Here is a 22,259-nt window from a genome sequence, read left to right on the forward strand (position 1 = left end):
TATCAAGAATTTACCGTAATTTTTTTGGAGGTCGACTGTAATTAACCGAAGAACTGATAAGTTGTTCTAAGCTGGCCATCCTGGAATGCTTTCGCATGTGTGCAGTGTTACAGGGGAGTTTTTGGTAAAAAGTGGAGTTCCCTTCATGGAGGAGGGGGGTTTAGCACCCCACCGTGGATTACGTAACGGCCTGCTAGATTAGGTTATGGTGTGTTAGGTTAATATAGTTCCTTTTATACTAATAGGTTTCCTTAGCCCATCACTTCTTGAACATATGGCTCCCTAATAACTTGCGCATGAGCGGAACTACTCCATAACAACATGACAGTCTGTGAGAAGATACCCTGTAGCTTTACCAATAAGCAAGCTAGGTAGATCTAAGGTACTTATCCGCGGCGGCCTAGACTATGGCAGTTGCGGTTTTTCTGGGCAGTTTTACCTACTGAACTAGAATTTTAAGTAATATTTATTCGGACGACTGTAATTAACCCCCCAGGGGCCAGTACTATACACAGCGAAATACATGGGATCGCCCCCAATGTCCCTAGTGTGGATGTCGTATCCGCGGTTACGTTCCTTGCAGTCCGTGCGGACTGCTTCTGTAGAAATACCGCAAGCTACTGCCAACCATAGTTTGGCTTTAACCTAGGATATGCTTTAGGCCTACAGAGAATAGACCCTAAGCTAGAATAATTACACTTCCCCATATTCAAATAGGCAAAACTCCTTCGGTTTTTTGTAATACTATGGACATCTAATAAATCTTATCACCTACGGATAACCAACCATTCTATAGCAGAGAAACTGGGCTAAATACTGCCTATACGCTATAAAAAATGCATTTTCCAATAAATTTAAACCCATCTCGAAAACCCTGACAAATCCAATAAATTTAAACCCATCTCGAAAACCCTGACAAATCCAATAAATTTAAACCCACTCTCGAAAACCCTGACAAATCCAATAAATTTAAACCCATCTCGAAAACCCTGACAAATCCAATAAATTTAAACCCATCTCGAAAACCCTGACAAATCCAATAAATTTAAACCCATCTCGAAAACCCTGACAAATCCAATAAATTTAAACCCATCTCGAAAACCCTGACAAATCCCAATAAATTTAAACCCATCTCGAAAACCCTGACAAATCCAATAAATTTAAACCCATCTCGAAAACCCTGACAAATCCAATAAATTTAATACCATCTCGAAAACCCTGACAAAAGTCCCAAAGTTCACAAAGGAGGTAAATCTGATAACAGCCTAACCTAACCTGGCTCAGCCTAACCCTGTTTCATAAAGAATGTTATCCATTCTTAAGTCTGGTCGGCAAATCTAGCCTAACGAGGAATTATATTTTAACATTATTAAAAGCATTTACTGCTTGATGTCCCGACTTATTCCCATAGGTGTGGTCATCAATGAGAGAGAGAGAGAGAGAGAGAGAGAGAGAGAGAGAGAGAGAGAGAGAGAGAGAGAGAGAGAGAGAGAGAGAGAGAGAGAGAGAGAGAGAAATTTTACTACATGCTTTTCAACGTAGAGGAGAGATGTATATAAATATCATATTTTTCCACGTAAAAGGAGAGAGAGAGAGAGGACGAGAGTGAGGAGAATTGAGAGAGGGGAGAGAGAGAGAGAGAGATGAAGAGAGAGAGAGAGAGAGAGAGAGAGAGAGAGAGAGAGAGAGAGAAACTTAAGACTTCACTTCAAAACAACGCACCACAAACACAACACGGCAAATTCGCGACTTTCACTTCACGCAGCCGTATTTTCAGCAATTCGCTGGAAGTATGATTGCCTTAGCGAATTTTTCACTCACCATTTATATGCGCACTGGACGTATTTAATATAGAAATCGCTAAAACGGAGAGCAACAACACGACACTACACCACTGACCCGCCATGTTTAACTGAGTCACTGACGTCATGCGACATTCGTGCCTCTGATGACGACACTGGCTTCGACGTCGAAATCTTCTTATTCCCCCCTCCCCCGCCCCCATTTCCCGTTACTCATTTATGGATAATGAAGTGTCATGGCGTTTATCACTGTCGTTATCTATAACATGCATCCTTAATAACGGCGGGACATTTCCAATGAATGAGTTTTGTGCTCGCAGTGAATATCAGGATACGATCTTTCTGAAAGGTGAGATGATAATTAAACTCGTGTTCTTTTTTTTCCAAAGTTCAGAAACACATCATCACGTCCTTCGACAGTTACCGAGTATGTTGGACCATAGATAACTCCCATAGATAACTGCATGCTAACAGGAAAAGGTCATTGGCTGAAGTACCGGAGTCGACGTCACACCACAGGAAGTGACTCGTCAACATTCGGACACGGTAAGTCAAGTGAACCATTTGGCTTACAAATTAAAAAAGATCTGTCGTAATATCACGTTAATTGATGCCATCAGTAACACACCTTCCTTCCTTCCTTCCTCGTTACTTATCAACCCGGGAGATAATTGTCACGGGGATTTGATTCACCCGTCGGAGGATGAAATGAGGAGTAGGCGACAACTGCCATAATCTATACCCCAAAGTTTCCTTAGATGCCCACCTGTAGTTTTTGCTTGTAGATTTGACCCTCTCCGCCGGTCTCTTCTGCTTGGGCTTCTTTTCAGACGATGTTTTTTATGAATATTTAGATTATTGGGATTTTTTTTAGCTTTGCTCATAATTGTTTAGTTAGCAATCCGGCCTGGACGTCATTTCCTCCTGTTCGAGCACTTTCACTCTCACGCCATCGGTGATTACTCATTTTCTCGTGGGGTAAATATACAAATAAGAACGGTAATGCTATGGTCTCTCTCTCCTCGTGAATAAGCGCATATATAGCCGTGGTTGGATTGATTATTTCCCTACATACTAGCTATAGGCCTAGTGAATTTTTCAATGATTATTGAACATTTGAATGTATTCTCGTTCTGTAGTCATTATTATATGACTGCGATCTTCTATTTCTGCTGTCCGTATGATACAGATTAGATGTTAGCATGTAAAGGTAAATAAGTCTGAAACTACCGTGTCTCCATTTATTTATTAAGACCCCCTCCTGTTTGAAAAATGTGCATATGTATTCGTGTGTATGTGTGTACTCGGCACTTCAGGACCTATATAGTAGCTCAATAACATCAAATGCGCCGTATGGCGCGGCATAGAGCGTGTTGCATAATTATAGCAACGTTTCTTTGTTGTCAAAATAATTGCTCTTTCCTTTGCAATGATGTGCTATGTAAATGAGCCCGGCCAGGGCAGCCCTTCCACAACAGCTCTAGACCGTTGTGTTGATTGTGTATGCGCGATTGACATATAATTGACAATATCTGTTTGTTTTTTTAATTGCGATAATGCAATGACGTCCTTATTATTCTTATAGCGAATATGAAACCGAAAGGATAAAAAAATAAAATTGTCAATAAGAAGGATTCAGCCAAAGGTCAATGTTACATATCCTTTTCCTGCCATCTTTTAACATTTTGGAGACAGATTTTTAAGTCCTTATCGGCGCCAGTGCCTTATGCAACGTGAATGACTTCCCTTTTGCATCTATATGGGAAATAAACATCCGTAAAGGTACTTTTAAAAGTCTCGCATTGACGCTTCGTCCTTTGCTGTTTAGTACCATGCCACATAGTTTCTGGAGTGAGGATAAAATCATCACCCTAAACACGGCACTTATTAAGTTGACAGCTGACACTGATAGGCAAAAGAATGACTCGTCCTCCCCCCTCCTCTCTCTCTCTCTCTCTCTCTCTCTCTCTCTCTCTCTCTCTCTCTCTCTCTCTCTCTCTACGGAAATGATGAGTATCCCTGGTTGCCGGATGCAGCACTCCACTTCACAGGTACTTGCATGCCATTACCTTATTGTTATAACAAAAATGTAGCATTTATTCGCAGGACTTGAAAAGTATTCTTAGATTTTGCCTGCTTTCGTTATTCGATGTTTTGGCTGGAACTGGTGTATCTTTTACTGATATTTTATGTTCATGTGATGAGAAACTTGATGTTGGTGGCAAAATTGCCTTCACTGATGCAAGAAGGAACTCGGCCTTGGTGACAAATTGCCCTTCACTGATAAATCTTCAAATGTGGCCTTAACCGTTACGTGCGGATAAGGTAGCTAAGATTCGCGGACGATTCCTTCTTACAAAGGAGAAAGAGAGGAAACACACACACACACACACACACACACACACACACAAAAGGCAGAAAACCCATAGTTGCTTCCCTGCATACAGAATTAAGCTCAACAGTCACTCACCGTATCTCATTATTATTCCTCCCAAGACCTTTCAACGCGACCCAGAATGGGTTTTTTTTCTTTCTTTACTTCCTTTCTTTTTTCGTGTCCACTCCCCCCCCCCCCCCGTGGAGCTGTGTCGTGTTTTTATTATCACGTGGGCTTTCTATCCTAACCTGCTCACGTTTATTCCTTCTTAACGCCCATTATAACGCCTTACGTGATGTTTAGTGGAAACAAAAAAAGATCTTGACCTACCTACCCCTTGGGCCTACCTAGCCTTTAACCAGAGCTACTTCCCAGTCGCCATTATCATGGCTACTGTCCTGGCCGTATGGTCATCCCTGGTAGATTAACTTTTGGCTAGGCCTAGTTTTCTCCCTTTCCGATTATCTTCTGCTTCTTCTTTTTTTGATTGGGGTTCAAAAGAAAGAAACAATCCAGTTTACAAGACTCGGCAAATTTGTGAAAAATAGATTTCTGATGTCATTGAATTGTGGAAGATGAGTATTGTATTATATCTGATATAGCAACACAGTAAACTGCAAAAAATAATCACTAATCAGTTAAGAGACTTTTTTTTATGATTCCTCGACGGATAGTCATCCACATTGAAGATGGGTTTGAAGTTACGTAGCTTACAAACAAACTTGGGATTAAATTACAATATTAACGTGTCACTAATGGGATATCCCGGAAATTCAGAGTAGGCTATTTAAAACTTTCCATAGAATGTATTCTATGGACCTTCATTATATAACAGGACAGCATAGACCGTAGATCTGTATACGGTTTACTCGTCTTCTCTCATTGGTCGACTCGCCGCCTGAGGTTATTTAAATGCTTTGCGGTTAAAGGAAACCGAAACCCATTTCTTTAGTCTCGCAGGAAACGCAACCTCTTTTTCGAAACGTGTTTATGGCGTAACGGCCGTTGAATGGTGTCGATGACTTGCGTAAACACTATATTTCAGTTTAGAGATTTAGGGGCTTTATCGGTTAAATTGAGATAATTCAACATCACAGTTTAGATGCTTTTCATTGTCGAATTCGAAATTGTTGAAAACGCAACGTCTGTCAATTCTGTTGAGTTTTTTCTCTGTTAAGCCTATGCGTAATGTTACTGATGAGATGAAGAGATTCATTTCTCAGTAAATTTTGTCGTGAATCGATGAAAACATCAGAGGTAATGTTATTCATTACTCTTCATCTTGTAACAGCTCTATTGACCGGATGCTTTCTGCTTTCGAAGAAGATAGCGAAAATGGGGTTATATTCAATCGCTATATATGGTAAGTATCCGTTGATGTGCTCAGTGTATACGTGTGTGCAAGATGTACTTACAAGAATGGAAATGCTTCAAAGATATATGGCAAAACTTACATAAAGAAAAATGGGCATTTTGACAGAAAGTGCTCATGTATTTTCTGAAAATAAAAAAAAAGGTGCCATAGTGACTTCAGTTCTGTACTGGGCTTTTATTAATCGTTAAAGAAGAAAACCGGAGCTGAATTACCAAATAGATATTATGCAAAACTAGATCAAACAAACATTTTGAAAGGGAGAGTTTATCACAGTAACCATACTAAAAAAAAGTGGTTTTATTCTCTTCTGATAGTTTCGTAGAATCTTGTCATATTTTTTTTTTATCATAATAAGGTGGCATATTTTCTTTCCATAAGACAATTGCCAGTTATTCTTGGATGTGGGTAAAAAAAAAAAAAAAAAAAAAGATAAAAAAAAGAGCCGTAGTGTAAGTACCCTAGGCCTAATGCTGAAAATTGATCGATTTGCGATGAAAAACATTCGCGATTCCAGTTCTAGCACAAACATTTATTACAATCTGTAAGTGCTAGACGATATAATGCTGTTAAAAGTCGCGGGAGAATGTGGTTGTGCAACGTTGCCATAACAGCACGTTGAGAGGCTTTTAAATGACTGTGACGGAAATTATGAGGGCGATCTTTAAAGCGACGGGAAGTGTAATCAGTGCTAGCGCCTAGGGGCTCAATTGTTATTTATAGCTGTTATCAACCAGCTGAGATTATATTTAAAAGACCTAAATTAAAACGCCGTGCCATCCGGATGTCACACGTTTATGGGTTATCTTTTCTATAATGATAAGAATTCGGCTCCAGAGCTTTCTCTCTTTATTCTTTATCGTTTATTTATTTATTATTTTTTTTTTTGTCAATACAGAGTTGAATTGTAGTTTGCTTAAATGATAGTAATAATAATTTTTCTTCATTCATAGTTCCTTGTCACTAAACCCATCGCGTGACTCACCCTGATTAGGGGTAAGGATACCAAGCACTAAGCAATTGAGAGAGAGAGAGAGAGAGAGAGAGAGAGAGAGAGAGAGAGAGAGAGAGAGAGAGAGAATAAATTAGGTCTACGTGTCAATGGAATGTTCAGTTTTCACCATTTTTGACTGTTTTCTTCTGATTCGTTCGTGACTACAACTGCGTTCTTTACATACTGCAACGCGGAGGCCGATTGGACAAGCAAGATTGCTCGGAATTGTCGGCGTAAACGGCACCAGAAAAAGGATTTCGAAGTTTGGCCGTCGGTGGAATAAAGCGGGCACCGAAATGTTTGACATAGGCCTATACGTACGGAAACTCAATAAATTACAAGTGCAACGCAATTATAATGAGTCTAGTACTATATTACTCTGTACTTTCTCGTTTGATGTTTTGTGAAAGTTCAAATTAGACTATATGTGTGTTAAACGTTGGAATAATAAGCATAGCTCATATTATTTCGTATTGAAGGCTACGTTTTACTCTTAACGGTAAACAAACAGATGAGACTATGAAGAGCACCATCGGCTGATAATTATTATTGACCTTATAATATTTGTATCCGTTTATAGGTGGGCGTGGATTCGTTGCTCCGATAAATACGTCTGTCGTCTCTGAGTTTCGGAGCGATTATTTATATACCTGGGTGTGTTTGTATTGTGGCGCTTTCATCGTAAGGTGTCGGTTTGCGTTCACCGGAGTGCCTTGGCTTTCTCTCTCTCTCTCTCTCTCTCTCTCTCTCTCTCTCTCTCTCTCTCTCTCTGTGGAAAAAGAAAAGATAAATAGATAAACGGGATAGGGACGCAGTAAAATAGACATGAAAATAACAAATTCACATAAACGAAAAGAAAAAAAAAATGTCAAAGCATTGAGGAAGTCGATACAGAATTGAATAAAAAAAAATGTAGGCCAATCAAAAATGGTAACAAAGAAGCAAACAATGGGGGAAATACTTTACCACTCCCCTGCCTCCCCCCCCCTCCCCCACAACACGCCCTTTCCACAACTAAAGGTAAAAAGAAAAGGAAAAAACGAGTCAAAAAAATATATATATACAAAAAAACAATTCCTTTGTGTTCTGCTTCAAACTGTCAACAGCTGCGTTTCTGGGCGTCACGTGACCTACGTGACCACACGTCGACGAGGTCATCGATGAAAGAAAAATTAGAATGGAATGTGCTTGGGTTTTATATTTAGATATATATAGATAATATATATCCACACACTGGTTGCATGTGTAGTACCTTCCGTGTACAGGTATCGAGATACGATGGAATGTATTTATCTTCCGCTAAATATTGCAATCTAACATTCGCGAGCGGGTGGCAGCGTGTCTGCAATCAGCGACTGCAAGCAAACACCTCTCTCTCTCTCTCTCTCTCTCTCTCTCTCTCTCTCTCTCTCTCTCTCTCTCTCGTTCACGCCCTGAGATGATTGGCGTCGTTGTGTTAATTTTTAGCACCTGCTGCTGCGTGATTGTGTGAGCGCGGGATGCCTGTCTGTCTGTCTGTGTTCGTCTGTTTCTCTGTGCAAATAATATTAAGCATTTCTTCCGATTGGTTAGTCATTAGTCAAACTAATTCATGATTTGCTTTTTCATTGTTTGTGGCATTGAGATAAATAGCCGCATCGGTGAGTAAATGTCCAGATTATTTATATATACAGTTATTATGGAATAAATTTATTTGTATATTTTTTTTCTAATTTGCTTAAAATGTTCTTTGTCTACGTACAGCTATATTTGTTTTCGCTTCTCTATGTATTTATTGCATTTATTTAACTAATCGATATTCACGCCATTCGTTCTTTTTCCTCTGCCGAATTATCTCTCTGTAACACACCCACAAACATTCTCTCTCTCTCTCTCTCTCTCTCTCTCTCTCTCCCTCTCTCTCTCTCCTTCTATATATATATATATATATATATATATATATATATATATACTATATATATATATCATATATATATATATATATATATATATATATATATATATATATATATATATATATATATTATTATATATAATCTTTGTATACACACACTCTCTCACACACACACACATACACAAAGGATCCACAAGGGCACATATCTCTCCGACAGATGCAAGCACGCACATGTGAATGTGAATTATCATGCGAATTATCATGCGAATTATCATGTGTCGCGGAGAGCTCTCGCAACTTGGTGAAAAGGTTGCGTGTGGCGAAGGATGCGAACGGGAACATGACGTTTCAAGGATAAGACTGATTAGAAAAATGTCTAGAAACTCTATTGTGGGTCAGAGCTTCGTGGACTTCTGGATGTTCTAGATGTCAGAAGAACAATCGCTGGGGATGTTGGCGCGTTACGACGCGGTTACACTACACACACAGGAAGCACACAACACACACACACTCCCACACATCATCATATTAGCAACCTATATATATATATATATATATATATATATATATATATGTGTGTGTGTGTGTGTGTGTGTGTGTGTGTGTGTGTGTGACAGGTTGCAGAAGTTTTTGTGGGGAGAAATGTAATAATATAGAAGCATCGAAAAAAGGAAGGATACGTTATTATTATTATTATTATTATTATTATTATTATTATTATTATTATTATTATTATTATTAAAAAGGGAGGTAATATAGGCATGCTATAATAATAATACGAAGATAATGATTTTCTTATTAATTAAACACCTTGTATTTTTAGAGGGTGTTGCTTCAAACTGTATTTGACCCGCTACAGTCGACTACTACCCGGTACATAATATTATTCAGAAGATGAACCCAATTGATATGGAGCAAGGCCCACCAAAGGGTCCACTGACTTGAAATTCAAGCTGCCAGAGAACATGGCGTTCATTTGAAAACAGTAACGCGAGTCATTTGGAATTACAAAAATGGAGAGATCACTTATTAAAAACGAAAGAAATGATGGATCAAATTGATAAATAAATAGATAACAAAAAATGTAAGTATATCGTAGAAGGGCGTCTTGACAATCGAATTCTTTTAGGGATCTCGATTCTTACAAAGCCTTTTCGTTTATACAGGTTCGAATTCCTTGCGAGATCCCTCTAATTCGCTCAGGCGATGCTGCACTGGGTCCGAGGTATACGGCGGGGGATTCGATAAGTGTCAGGAAGTAATCTGTTCAGGAGAGGTCTTGAAGTACGCAGTAAATACAGGAATATATACAATATAAATATACGTAGCTTTAACCCTCTCTCTCTCTCTCTCTATAAGTGTTAACACTGCGTGCAATGCTTGGGACAAGTGATCTATCACTCATGTGTTCTAGGCCTATAAAAACAGACAGGTCGTGTGTCTCCGTCTTGCTTTGAGAATGAGTTTTTAAAGCACGTTTTTTGTTTAAAAACACTCACTAGCCCACACTTCATAGTCTCTTGTACGTTAATCATTTCAAATTAAAAGATTTATCCTGGTTGTACGGCGTCGTCATAGGCCTATGCATATAAAATCTATATATACGTACGTAGAAGTATATGTATACGAAGCTTATACTTAAGTGCATACGAATAAGGCCTGTTACGTATGGTATGCATATTTACATATATGATACACTTATATGTGTGTATGTGGGTTTGTGTTCCTGTATACATATGTATGAAATCTAAACAATACACTGATCTGCACATGTCTATTAAAAAATTGCTCTAGGCATCCAGTAAATTTCAGATAGTTGCATGTATGTAATAGGCAGGTATAAAAAATACACATAAAATTTCATATATAGTACACCTATACACTTAGTATGAATACATGGGCATGTACGAAATCTTTTACGTACACTATATATTTATATGTGTGTGTGAGCAACATGTACACATGTACTCATATATAATACACTTAGTATGAATACATGGGCATGTACGAAATCTTACGTACACTATATACGTATTTATGTGTGTTTGTGTGTGTGTGAGCAACGTGTACACATGTACGGTACATATAAACCATTATTTATATATGTATGCACACATATACGCACATTAGTAAGTTGTTTATGATTTTTTTTATTGTTTTTGTTGCTGTACATTTGTTGTTGTTGTTGAAATGATAATTAACTGAACACATTTTTGCTGCTAATAATGATTTATTGAAAGAAAGCAACTTGTCTACCATTCATTGTACCACTGTTACAAAGTTTAGGAAGGAAAGTGGCGTTAGAAAGATACCCTTTGGAATGGCATCCGCACTGACTTCCGGTCGACCTTTAAAGGCGATAGCGAAAGATGGTATGTAATGGATGATATACGAATTCCCTCAGATGAGAAATCGTCTTTCGCGGATTTGTTAACTTTATTTGGGGAGTAACTGCCTTGTCTTTTAAAGGTCTTGCAAGAGGGTTCTCGGCGATTGGTCCACGTATCACGTATCGTACGGGTCGGGGCTGCCCCACAGACAGTCGTGAGTGAGTGAGTCATCTTCTTCCCAAAATTCCTGCTGACAACAGAGAGAGAAGGCAAGACTCATGTGACAGTCGATCTCTCTCATACTACATACAGACATATGTATATAATTACACACAGATATGTATTATGAATATATTTATACATATAATTTGCATTTGTGTATATATATATATATATATATATATATATATATATATATATATATTATACGTATGTGATATGTGTGTGTGTGGTGGTGGTACAGATATGTTCAAAAGTCTTCTGAGATGAGGTTGCTAGCCTTATACCCGTCCACAATCTGGTTGCAACCAACCACAGTCGCCTTCGGTTGGGTCGAACTCTGGTCTATATCACTGGTGGGGCAGGGATGGTAACCATTGTACTCTCTCTCTCTCTCTCTCTCTCTCTCTCTCTCTCTCTCTCTCTCTCTCTCCCCTTCCTTTGTCAATTTCTTTTCTCTATTCATTTCCTTACTGAAACATGATGCTGCAGCCACTGAAGGTTTAATGACGGATCACTGCATCTTCAAAAGGTTTCTTGTGCTGTTAACAACAGGCTGGAATAGCCGTGACTTGGAAAACCAGCAAGATTGTTTTCTGAATCAGTTCTCGTTTATTAACTTTGTTTGTGTTGTCTTACTTGCGATTCATCATCATCATCATCATCATTATGTTGCAAGATTGTTCTTACAAAGATGAGTCTAGCAGCTTCTGCGGTGGGATGTGTTTTAACTCATGCTCTTGTTCATAACTTGGATAGGCTCGTTAGCGCGCAGAAGTTGTAACTAAATGCAGAGCTGTTTCATTCTTGCAGAGAATTGCTTCAATTGCTGGTATTACCTCCAGCAGATTATACTGCGCATGACATTCGTAACAAGAGCCATTTAAGTCATTCGCAACAATAGCTGCTCTTCAGGGGGTATATGTAGTCATCACGGCTAGTCCTATAGCACTATAGCAAGTCCTGTATTGGACGGACGTTGATACAATATTCGTAGAAAGTCCTGGAGCATAACATACGAAATACACTTTCGTCAATAAAGACAGAATCTTGAGAAAATGAGGGAGGGAGGGAAGGAGGTCAGAAGACGAGCGTGCGTGAAATCCACACGCAACTCGACAATTACAATCTCCGAGTGAGCTACGTGACCGAATCTTGTCCGTTATCTGAGAATGAAATTGTCTCTTGTCTCTTTTTCCTTCTGTCTCTGTCTGTCTCTCTCTCTCTCTCGACTGAAAAGGCAATGCAATTGGGAAGGACAAGAACACAGTCTTCAGTTCTTTTAAGATGTTCAGATGTGAGGAAAGAGTTAAATGAACATGCACTGTTTTGAAGAAGCTGAGTGAACGTGATTACGACTAAAATTACGTCATGTTACGATTTAAGTAGTTTCATTCTGTTGAGATAGAAATGCTGTTGTATTCCAGAGCATGATATTCCTTTTAAAAACAACTTTTAAACCAAGAATTTTGTATCGAACCAGTGAACAGCTCAATACAACTCAATTTAAAAGTTTTCTAGTTTAAATGACATTACACCGGTTATAGTACTAATCCAGTCAGCCAAAGGTTGAAGGAAATCCTTAAGTATAGTTTGAGCATCAACAAATCCAATTAGAATAGGCTTATGGGCGAGGGAGAGGCCTACTCTTCTTGCTAAGCTTAATAAATTTCACGCTTTATTTGTTCACCAGTTTGCAATGTGCCTAAGTTAATATAAAAGTAACAATTGCATTATTGAATGAACAAATTAACAATGAAAATGTCAAATGAAGAACCTAGAAAGCCGATGAATAGAGCATGAATAAAATGATGACGTAACAAGGGAATTATGGAAAACATATAAAACTTATAGGCCTAAGAAGCCATAATGAAGTCACTCAGCTATAGTACAGAGTTCAAGATAGTTGAAGGTCTTCTTACTGTACGGAGGGTTTAGGCCACCACACACACACACATTATATATATATATATATATATATATATATTAATAATATTATATAATAATATGTATATAGATATATTATTAAACTATTATATTGTGTATAGATCTGTTATAGTACTCTAATCTATATATATATAGAGAGAGGAGAGAGAGAGGAGAGAGAGAGAGAGAGAGAGAGAGCATCCTTAACAGGAGCCTTTCAAAGGCACCCGGAGCACATCTTCAGATCTTCAGGCAGCTTGAAGCAATCATAATTATTTCTAGGCGGAATTCTTGCTTTGACAGGTGTTCGTTACTGCGTTTGAGAGAGAGAGAGAGAGAGAGAGAGAGAGAGAGTATTTTTTACTCTCCCCTCCTTCTTGTATCAGTTTCTTTCGTCTGTTTACTACTTCTCCTGTTTCGTCTCATATTTCTCCACTTTTTCCTCTTTATTTGATTTCCTTGTTTATTTTCTTCGCTCTCCTCCTCTCATTGTTTCAGTTTACGTTGCACTTGTCGTATCATCCCTTCTGTCAATATTTACTTATCTTCTCCATTTGGTTTTATACGGTCTTGTTTCTTTGCTCCAAATTATTTGATGTTAATTATTCCTTTGACCAATTTTGTATATGAAGTCACTTTTTATTTTATTGTTCTGTGTATCTCTACCTCTACACACACACACACACACACACACACACACACACACACACACACACACACACACACACACATATATATATATATATATATATATATATATATATATATATATATATATATATAATATCTATGTCTGTGTGTGTACTCATCTACAGGTTTAAATCCATATATTCCTTAGGTAGAGAATGTTAACACACTTGAATGTACTACATCAGTATTCTCGACCATCAAAGTTTGGGCTAAATAAGTTTGGGACATTCAAAACGAGTACCGAGAACGTGGGTCTCTTACAAAGGAAAGCTCAAACTACCCTTGATTTTCACACTTACGAAACAAACTTACTAAACAGTTTACCAACATCGAACAATGGATGTTAACCTGTTGAATCTCCTCGCTGGATTCGACACGTGAATTGAAAAAAAAAAAATCAAACTGCTAGTCATTTTTTCACAAACCTCAAGTAGCCTTGACACGAATTTGTGAAATTCATATTCTGAATTCCTTTGCCCTCCGTAGTGACGAGAATGAAATAATTATGTACGCTGAAAGAAAGTTTCACACAGTCAACTCGAGCAATTAAGATGAACTGGTTCGGTCTAGACCTAACCACTACATTTATTGTTGCGACATATTGGTGTTTGCGGTTGCTTGCAACAGACTTGTAAGTAAAGATATTACTTGCAGAAGTTGATAGCCTGTTAGGTCTAATGCTACTGTCACGCCAAGCGTTGGGATCTTGGACAAGGTCGAGGAAAGCCCATTTCAAATAACATGCCTTTCAAATCTCTGTTTTAGAAACTTCATGTTTCAGCACAAAGTTTTGGTTTTGAACCCAGGAATGAAGTAGGTTATTTTACCTTTCTTTACAGTCGAATGATTCACAGTAGATTTAATTGTGAGTTTAAAAATACAGTGAACTAATTAGAAGATTATAATAAACACAAGTTGTATAAGATAGGATATACATAGTATACATGAAGCCAAACATAGGTAGATAACAAAAGTTTAGGAAGACGACTGTCGCTGAGAATTGCCACATGACGTAGACTCTTAAAGGAGGAATAGACCAAGACCACCGAGAGTCTCTCGGTGGTCTCGAATAGACTCATAAGCAAGAACTCAGACACACACAGCAGATTGGACAACGCAAAACCGTTGCGTCCACTGCTGACCTGTCGCCAACGCCAGCTCGTCTTTTGTCTCTTGCCTTTGTCTTTCGTTGCTTCACTGGCTGCGTATCCTGTGAAGCTATTCTTGTTTATCTTATCTTTTGTTCTAATACTCCTTTTATTCCATTTCTTTTTACTGCGTTTTTTGTATTTACTGCGTTTTTTGTATTTATTTGTTTTAGTCCTGGGTTTGTGAGGGAAGTATCTTAGTGCATGCGTAAGAACTACCTCGTCTGATAGTGCAGTATACATCTCTCTCTCTCTCTCTCTCTCTCTCTCTCTCTCTCTCTCTCTCTCTCTCTCACAACCACCAGGTACCCAATATTTCAGTGCTTAGGTCACGAGAATTATATTTAAAATTGCTCCCATCTTGTCCTCGCCCAGTATGAAGATCAAAGGCGAGTTCTTCATTTGTACCCAAAGTGACATGTGCATATATACCGTGACCTAGTACGAAACCCCTCCAAAAGCAATTCTTCACCGAACCGTCCATCGGGGCGGAGGCACTGTGATCTCTGTAATTCAGGAAATGCCAAATAAAATTTGGATGGGTTTAGATTACGAGGTACATTTCCTTTACGGCGTCACCGTGCCAAAGAGTCCTCTGTTACCTCATTTCGCCAGCTGGTATTGCGCTAGCGCACGCGCACTAGGAGAATGAGGACAGCTTGCTTGCCTGGACTACGTGACGCCGTCTTTTACCTGTAAGGGTTAATGCCTGGTAGCTGGTCGGCTGTAGTGGGCTGCATACATGGCTGAAATGAGAAACAGACATCAGCTGTATCCCAAATACCAGGTGGGAGACTGGAATCAAACCAAGACGAGAGATTTTTATCTACTATTTATTAATTCCCCTTACCTGCCCTTACATCTTCCCATTGAACACCATATTCTTTGGAAACTTGAATTTCAAGTTAGTGGCCCCTGTGGTGGGCTTCTTCCAGATGAATAGGGTTCATCTATTGAATAATAACAATAATAGAGGAAAAACAAGTAGAAACACATCAAAACAAATGAAAGAATAAAGCGAAAATGAGATCAACGAAAGTGCAAGACCAAAGACCCCCTCATCTGTGGCTAAGCGGCTTAACATTAAACTCAGCAGCCGGCCACCTTCGCACACCGCCATTATTGTGTAATTGTTAAAAAAAAAAAACTGTTTTTTTCTTTGTTTATCGCTTTCTTGCGCCACGAAGAAGTTTCGCTGACGACGACAGCGACTCTGTGCGACGTTGTTCATGAGAATTGCTGACGCAACTGTGGATGAACCGCATTGCTAACCTAATGACATAACTTTGTGTGGTTGGCGTGGGTTGAACAATAGGCCGATGTTAGTATGTTTTAATTGTTGATTATCATATTTTATTATCGTCATCCTTCTTTCTTCCCTTATTTTACTTTATTCCAATTCATTTTAATTTTCTATTTTAAGGAAAAGAATAGGAATCGAAATTAAATAAAAAACAAAAACAAATAAAACGTTTAAAACTATTAGTGTCAAGGTAGCTTATGCTAGAACCCCCCCCCCCCTCTCTCTCTCTCTCTCTCTCTCTCTCTCTCTTCTCTCGGGACCGTGAAGACAAAGGAGCAAACAAAGGCGTTCGCACCGAAATAGAAAATCACATAATCGCGCCAAGAATGAAAGGTAACTTCCGGAAAGGAAAGCCTAGACGCAACTTGAATTACGAGAAAGCCCGCCACTGACCAAAAGCACATCAACTCGTTTCCTTATAAGAAGAAGAAGAAGAAGGGGGGGAGAGAGAGAGAGAGAGAGAGAGAGAGGAGAAGAAGAAGAAGAACAGTGCAAAATAAAGGGGCACGTGAAAGAACCAAAGATTAAGCGTTTTAAGTAGGCAAAAGAATGTGTTAAAGAGAGAAATAAAAAGACGTGTTAAGGAAATAAAGAGATAAAAGGACACACACACACACACACACACACAGAAATTTAAATGCTTGGAAGAACTGAGACTATCATAATATTAAAACACATAAGCATGGATAGAATTCCAAGGCTTGATTGATACTAGCGTTGTCTTATGGTTTACAGTAGATCTCTAGGGATGGGGTTGCTAGGCCCATACCCCCTTTTTTTTTTTGGCCACCCCATCTAAAGAGGTGGGAAGTGCCTACAATCGTCAGATTTGGGTAAAACCACTTCAGTTAATTCACGATAGGTGAAAATTGTTTAGATTTCATTCCCTTTGGGTGATTTATATCGGTAATCTTATTAGGTGAATCTTGAATCGGTTAAAAACCATTACCGGAATATCTAATATCCTACATCAGAGTATTGACGTCAATATAGTAGTATTATTACCGTATTATATTAAAATTATAATAATAATTCTACTTTTTCCTAATGAACACCATATTCTTTGGAAGCTTGAAGTGAGTGGCCCCTGACAGCTTGTTCCATATGAACAGGGTTCATCCTTTGAATAATAATAATAATAATAATAATAATAATAATAATAATAATAATAATAATAATAATAATGCTTATTCAGACTACTATCATTAAACAGCGCAGCTGGAAGTCTACTAAAAGAATTATAGACGGGTGTCTAACTTGACTAGACAACCATCTTTACGTAGGAAAAAAAAAAAATGAATCCTTGTCCCGGCGTCCGCATAGCATCTACCCCCGTGACGTCAAGGCCGTTCGAAACGAATCCTCCCTCCCTCCCGCCACACTGATGACGTCACGATGACGTCATTGCTGTGGCGAAGTGACGTCACCAAAACAAACATCCCCAAACGGCGGAGGAGATAAAGGCGCCTAAGCCAAGAAGACAAGGAGCTAATCGAAAGAGAATGTGCCGTGGAGTGGTCACCGGTCGCCCTCCCTCAAACCCACACCCCACTCCTGGTAAGGTGATAAACCTTGCGAGTGGCATGCTTCGGAGGTGAAGGTCACATGCCATAGTTTAGGCATGAGAGAGAGAGAGAGAGAGAGAGAGATGACACGAATAGTACCTACAAGAACCAAAGATGTACTATGTGTTCTAAGCCGACAAAAGAATGTGTGAAAGAGAGAAATAAATGAAAAGGACATGTTAGGTAGAAAGAGATATAAAAAGCCTCAGGGAGAGAGAGAGAGAGATGGGATATTTGGGGGGGGAGGTGAAGGGGGGGAAGCGTCTTTTAAAACACTCCTCTAGTGTCACTGTTTTTTTCCCTCGTGTCCTATTTACGAAGCTGCAACATAAATCTTTATAAGAATATCTCAGTGTTATAAATAATTCAAAATATATATGTACTGATAAAATCTTATATGGGTAACTACAGGAAAATATTGAAATACATAGATTATTTTTCATATGTACAAGCTATTTTTTTTAATTCTGGTATATTTAAGTCAACTTTGATAAAATTCTGCATGTAATACTATTGAAATTGTAATTGTTTATTTTCTCTAATAAAAGATAAAATGATAATTCAATAAACACACAGTACAAGTATCAAATAGGTCTAATTTAGGCTTACATTCAAAGCAACACTCGAACCTCGTACTAACACAAACACACACACACAACCGGATTGCCCCGTCTGGGTAAAAAAAAAATACATTACCTCCCACACCGAAGACCTGAAAAAAAGATCAGCAACTATAACCTGATTTCAACAACAGTTTTATTATGTTAGGAAGAGGCGATATCTGTCCCGATAATCTAGTATCGCTTTTATGACTTTGCTTTAAAGCGCGTGTATACATCCGTGGCTTTAATGACTTACACAAATAGGGTTTACTTTACAGAGTTTCAGAGTAGCCTATTTGCTTTAGCCGTTGTGTTTATTTTATGTTAACTTTATTGTAGTCTCTTACAAAAAAAAACTTTGTTCATATATTGGTAGTTTAAACAACGCATGCACGCATACAAGCGTCTACACACAACTCTAGAGATCAAAAATAACCTTGAGTTTTGAAACGTAACTCCAGTTTTCTAACTGTTTACACCACTGCTGCTGCCACTGCAGCAAGTTTTCAATACACGTGTTACAGTATGGTCTAATGCTGGAGGAGGTAGTGTATACGTTACATATAGGTTTGGAGTTGGGGGTTGAACTCTCATCCTTGGGGACGCTATGCATACAATTTTTTTTCATCTTTTATTATAAAAATACCACAGTCATTACATAATACGTAGGGTGTTACAAAAATATTACAAAATTAAATATACATACAATATTTACAATTACTATAGGTTAGAAAGAATTAGAAGTCAAAATCAATGTACTTCTTGCTAAATAGAATTTCAATTTTTTCTTTAAATAAATTTCTTAACAACACAACCACCTGTCATAGGTTAGTTTACTTTTAATAAAAACACATGTTTCTTCTTTTGTATATTTGTTTTTCTTACTATATATATATATATATATATTATATATTATAAATAATATATATCTATATATATATTTATATATATATATATTATATATCCACCGATCATTATTATAGCACTATTCCGGTCTTTTCTAGTATTATATTTAAAATTGAAATGATGGTATTCAAGAATTTATACAATTTAACGGATTCCTGATCATACGCGCGCACACACACACACACACACACACAACTGCGACTTCTTGCATTCGTTTGATTCACTCTTGAGAGAGAGAGAGAGAGAGAGAGAGAGAGAGAGAGAGAGAGAGAGAGAGAGAGAGCAGGCAGCCGTAATCCATTTTCCACACTGGTCTAGCAATGCGGCTCGATGTGGTCAACCAAAAAACCGCATCGCGGCAACAGGATACCAAATGGGAAGTCGGCCTATTCCTTTATCCTTCATGATTCATGCAATAGAAGAGTAAAACGAAGAAAAAAAGAAGAATTAATTCGCCGTAACTGAGCGATAATGGCCGAGCACATTTAAGGGCACATATAACGAAATAGCATAAGGTTTTACCGTTGCAGGTCAAATGATACTGCACATTAAGCTGAGCATGCGATAAACGTTTTAATTTTCATAATTAATCAGATGGATGTTTGTGTAAAGGCCTGTCCACACTAGGAAACATTGTTTGCAAACAATGCTCCCTAGTGTGGACAGGCCTTTAGGTGACGTAATTATTTTGACGCAATGCGCTGTGGTATATATATATATATATATATATATATATATATATATATATATATATATATATATATATATATATATAGAATCGTATACAAAGTATTCATAAATTGGGAAATTTGGGATTTTTACATGAGCGCAAGCCTAACTTCCGGTTGCAGACTCACGTGACGGTAACAAACTATATGTATTTTCTTCCTAATATGCCCTTCTTATTACACATACACACACACACACACACAGAAAGGAATACTTAATAAATGCAAACTTATGTAACACAATTTTCTCTTAAAGTTTTCCTTCCAAGAGGATTACCAAACAATGGCGTAACCGTCCATCGGAGCGAGTCATTTACATTTACGTAACCTGACACTAGTACTAATACTTCCTCCCCACGGCAGATGCATTATTTAAACCTCTCCGAGCGTAATGATATCCCTAGCGTATACATGTCACTTCTTTTTGTTTAATTCGTGGGTCTTGGTGTCCAATAATTGTTGTCGAGGGATTGCATTTCCCTTTTTTTTTTTTTTTTTTTTTTTTTTTTTTTTTTTTTTTGTCGATGTGACTATCGGTTTCCGCAGTGTACTGTCGCCATTGTAAGTCTTCTACGGATAAAAGCTGAGACAGGGTTTCTTCCGTCTGTTTCGAGCACAGAACTCTAGTTAGTTATTCGTGTTGTCAATCAACAAGCAAGCAACAAATAAATCTTGCGGCTGATAACCTACGCGAATTATTTTCTAGTTGACTAGAAACGGGTCTAAAAGATGGACAGTTTTTTTATGAATTCTTTCTTTTCATTCTCCTTCCTGTTAAATAAAAGTTATTCGTAGTAATTTCGCAAAAGCATACTGAATGACAAAGAAAATTACCCACTGATATAGTTAAGAAAGGACTAACAGCAAGGATATGAGTCTAAAGGAGACGAAGCTGTTCAAGAAACCTTTGGAATTGATCGGTTTACGTAACGCGGAGAGAGGAAGCACGCTGGCCTCGCCCTGAAGTACGAAAGTGCTGTACTTTTATTAGGTGCAGGCGATCTTTGCCTCTCGTTCCCTTTTCGAATCTTTCTATACTTCTAAGCAATGGCCCGTGCTTGCTTATATAAGGCGCCGGCTTCATTTCGAAGAAGCTAACCATATCAACGTATATATATATATATATATATATATATATATATATATATATATATATATATATATATATATATATATATATATATATATATATATCATATATATATATATATATATATATATATAAATTAAACTCGATTTTGAGATCATTGTATAGGAAGGAAATCGAATTTACTGATTATTATGATGTCAGTTGTAAAATGTTCTATCACGTATAATGTTCAAAATGTATATTAATAATGGAAAGGATGATGAGACTGTCACATCTACGAGGTCAGAGGAAAGTGTCTTTGAAGGATAATTCTTAAATTTGTTAGCTCGGGAGGGATGGAACAAAACCAGTCGTCCTGTCGGAAAACGGGAAGTTACCTAATTCCTTAATTTGCGCTAAAATTATTGGCTGTAAATCACATTACATTAAAAAAAACTTATCTGTTTTGTTTTGTAGGTTTACAGGCGGTAAACCTAAAGCTGAAAGACATGTAGTATGCCACTTCCAGAAAATAAATATGAACTCTGAAATTAGTATCACTGACGTCTCGCCACCCGCCCAACCCGGCTCCCCCCGCGCTCCAACCCACCCCCATAATTTCTCTCTTTGGGCATAAACAGGATGACAAAACAGCATTGAATTCCCCACTCGGGAGATGACTGGCCGCATTCTTAAACGCGTATAAATGCATTCACAGCTGCGATTATAGTCGATGCTCATCTGTTTTATCTGATGAAAAGCCAGCCGTCCTTTGACAATATTCGTCCCTTTGATTTCAGAGATGAAAGGAATTGAACGATACTGAGAATGTCAGAAGGTTTTATTGCACTGAGAATGCATGCAACAATTAATTTGCTCTTGTAATAAATGCTATAAGATAGAGAATATGCGAACATTTCACCAGAAACAGTAAAAAGATAAAGCAAGAGAGAGAGTGAGCAGAGGAGAATGACAGCGTGCATGACTTACGTAAATGGCGTTAGATTAAGCTGGCCTTGCACCGGCACGGACTCTTGCTCCTTGAGCAGCACGTATGATTGTGTAAAATAAAAACTAGGGAATTTGAAGAACAGTAAGAAGAATGAAGAGGAAGAACGAAAAGAGAGCAGGAAGGACAGTCCACGAATCGAAAACGCAAAAGAGGGATTTGGCAATGAGTACTACGGTGAGAAAGGAAGACACAATTAGTCTCAAAGCGCAGCACCGTTGAGAGGAAGTCGATGGAGGTGGCAGTAGACGTAAAGAGAGAGAGAGAGAGAGAGAGAGAGAGAGAGAGAGAGAGAGAGAGACGGTGCTGGAGGGAGGGGGGTGAC

At 38.1% G+C, this 22,259-nt stretch overlaps 2 protein-coding genes across 2 annotated transcripts in view; one reads left to right on the forward strand and one right to left on the reverse strand.

The window, feature by feature from the left end:
* Window positions 1-1,921, reverse strand: part of LOC135223525 (plexin domain-containing protein 2-like) — a gene marked incomplete in the record, with an annotated part of 113,441 nt that extends 111,520 nt beyond the window's left edge. The window contains 1 exon segment of the mRNA XM_064261995.1: window positions 1,822-1,921. Coding sequence (XP_064118065.1) covers window positions 1,822-1,906 — 85 coding nt within the window.
* Window positions 1,922-2,046: 125 nt separating this feature from the next.
* The window catches only part of LOC135223524 (uncharacterized), a 61,920-nt gene continuing 41,707 nt past the window's right edge, over window positions 2,047-22,259 (forward strand). Inside the window, exon 1 of the mRNA XM_064261990.1 lies at window positions 2,047-2,348. The gene's annotated coding sequence lies outside the window, so the exon portion shown is untranslated. The remainder of the gene's footprint in view (window positions 2,349-22,259) is intronic.

Source organism: Macrobrachium nipponense, chromosome 10 (assembly GCF_015104395.2).
Source record: "Macrobrachium nipponense isolate FS-2020 chromosome 10, ASM1510439v2, whole genome shotgun sequence".
Classification (NCBI taxonomy): Eukaryota; Metazoa; Arthropoda; class Malacostraca; order Decapoda; family Palaemonidae; genus Macrobrachium; species Macrobrachium nipponense.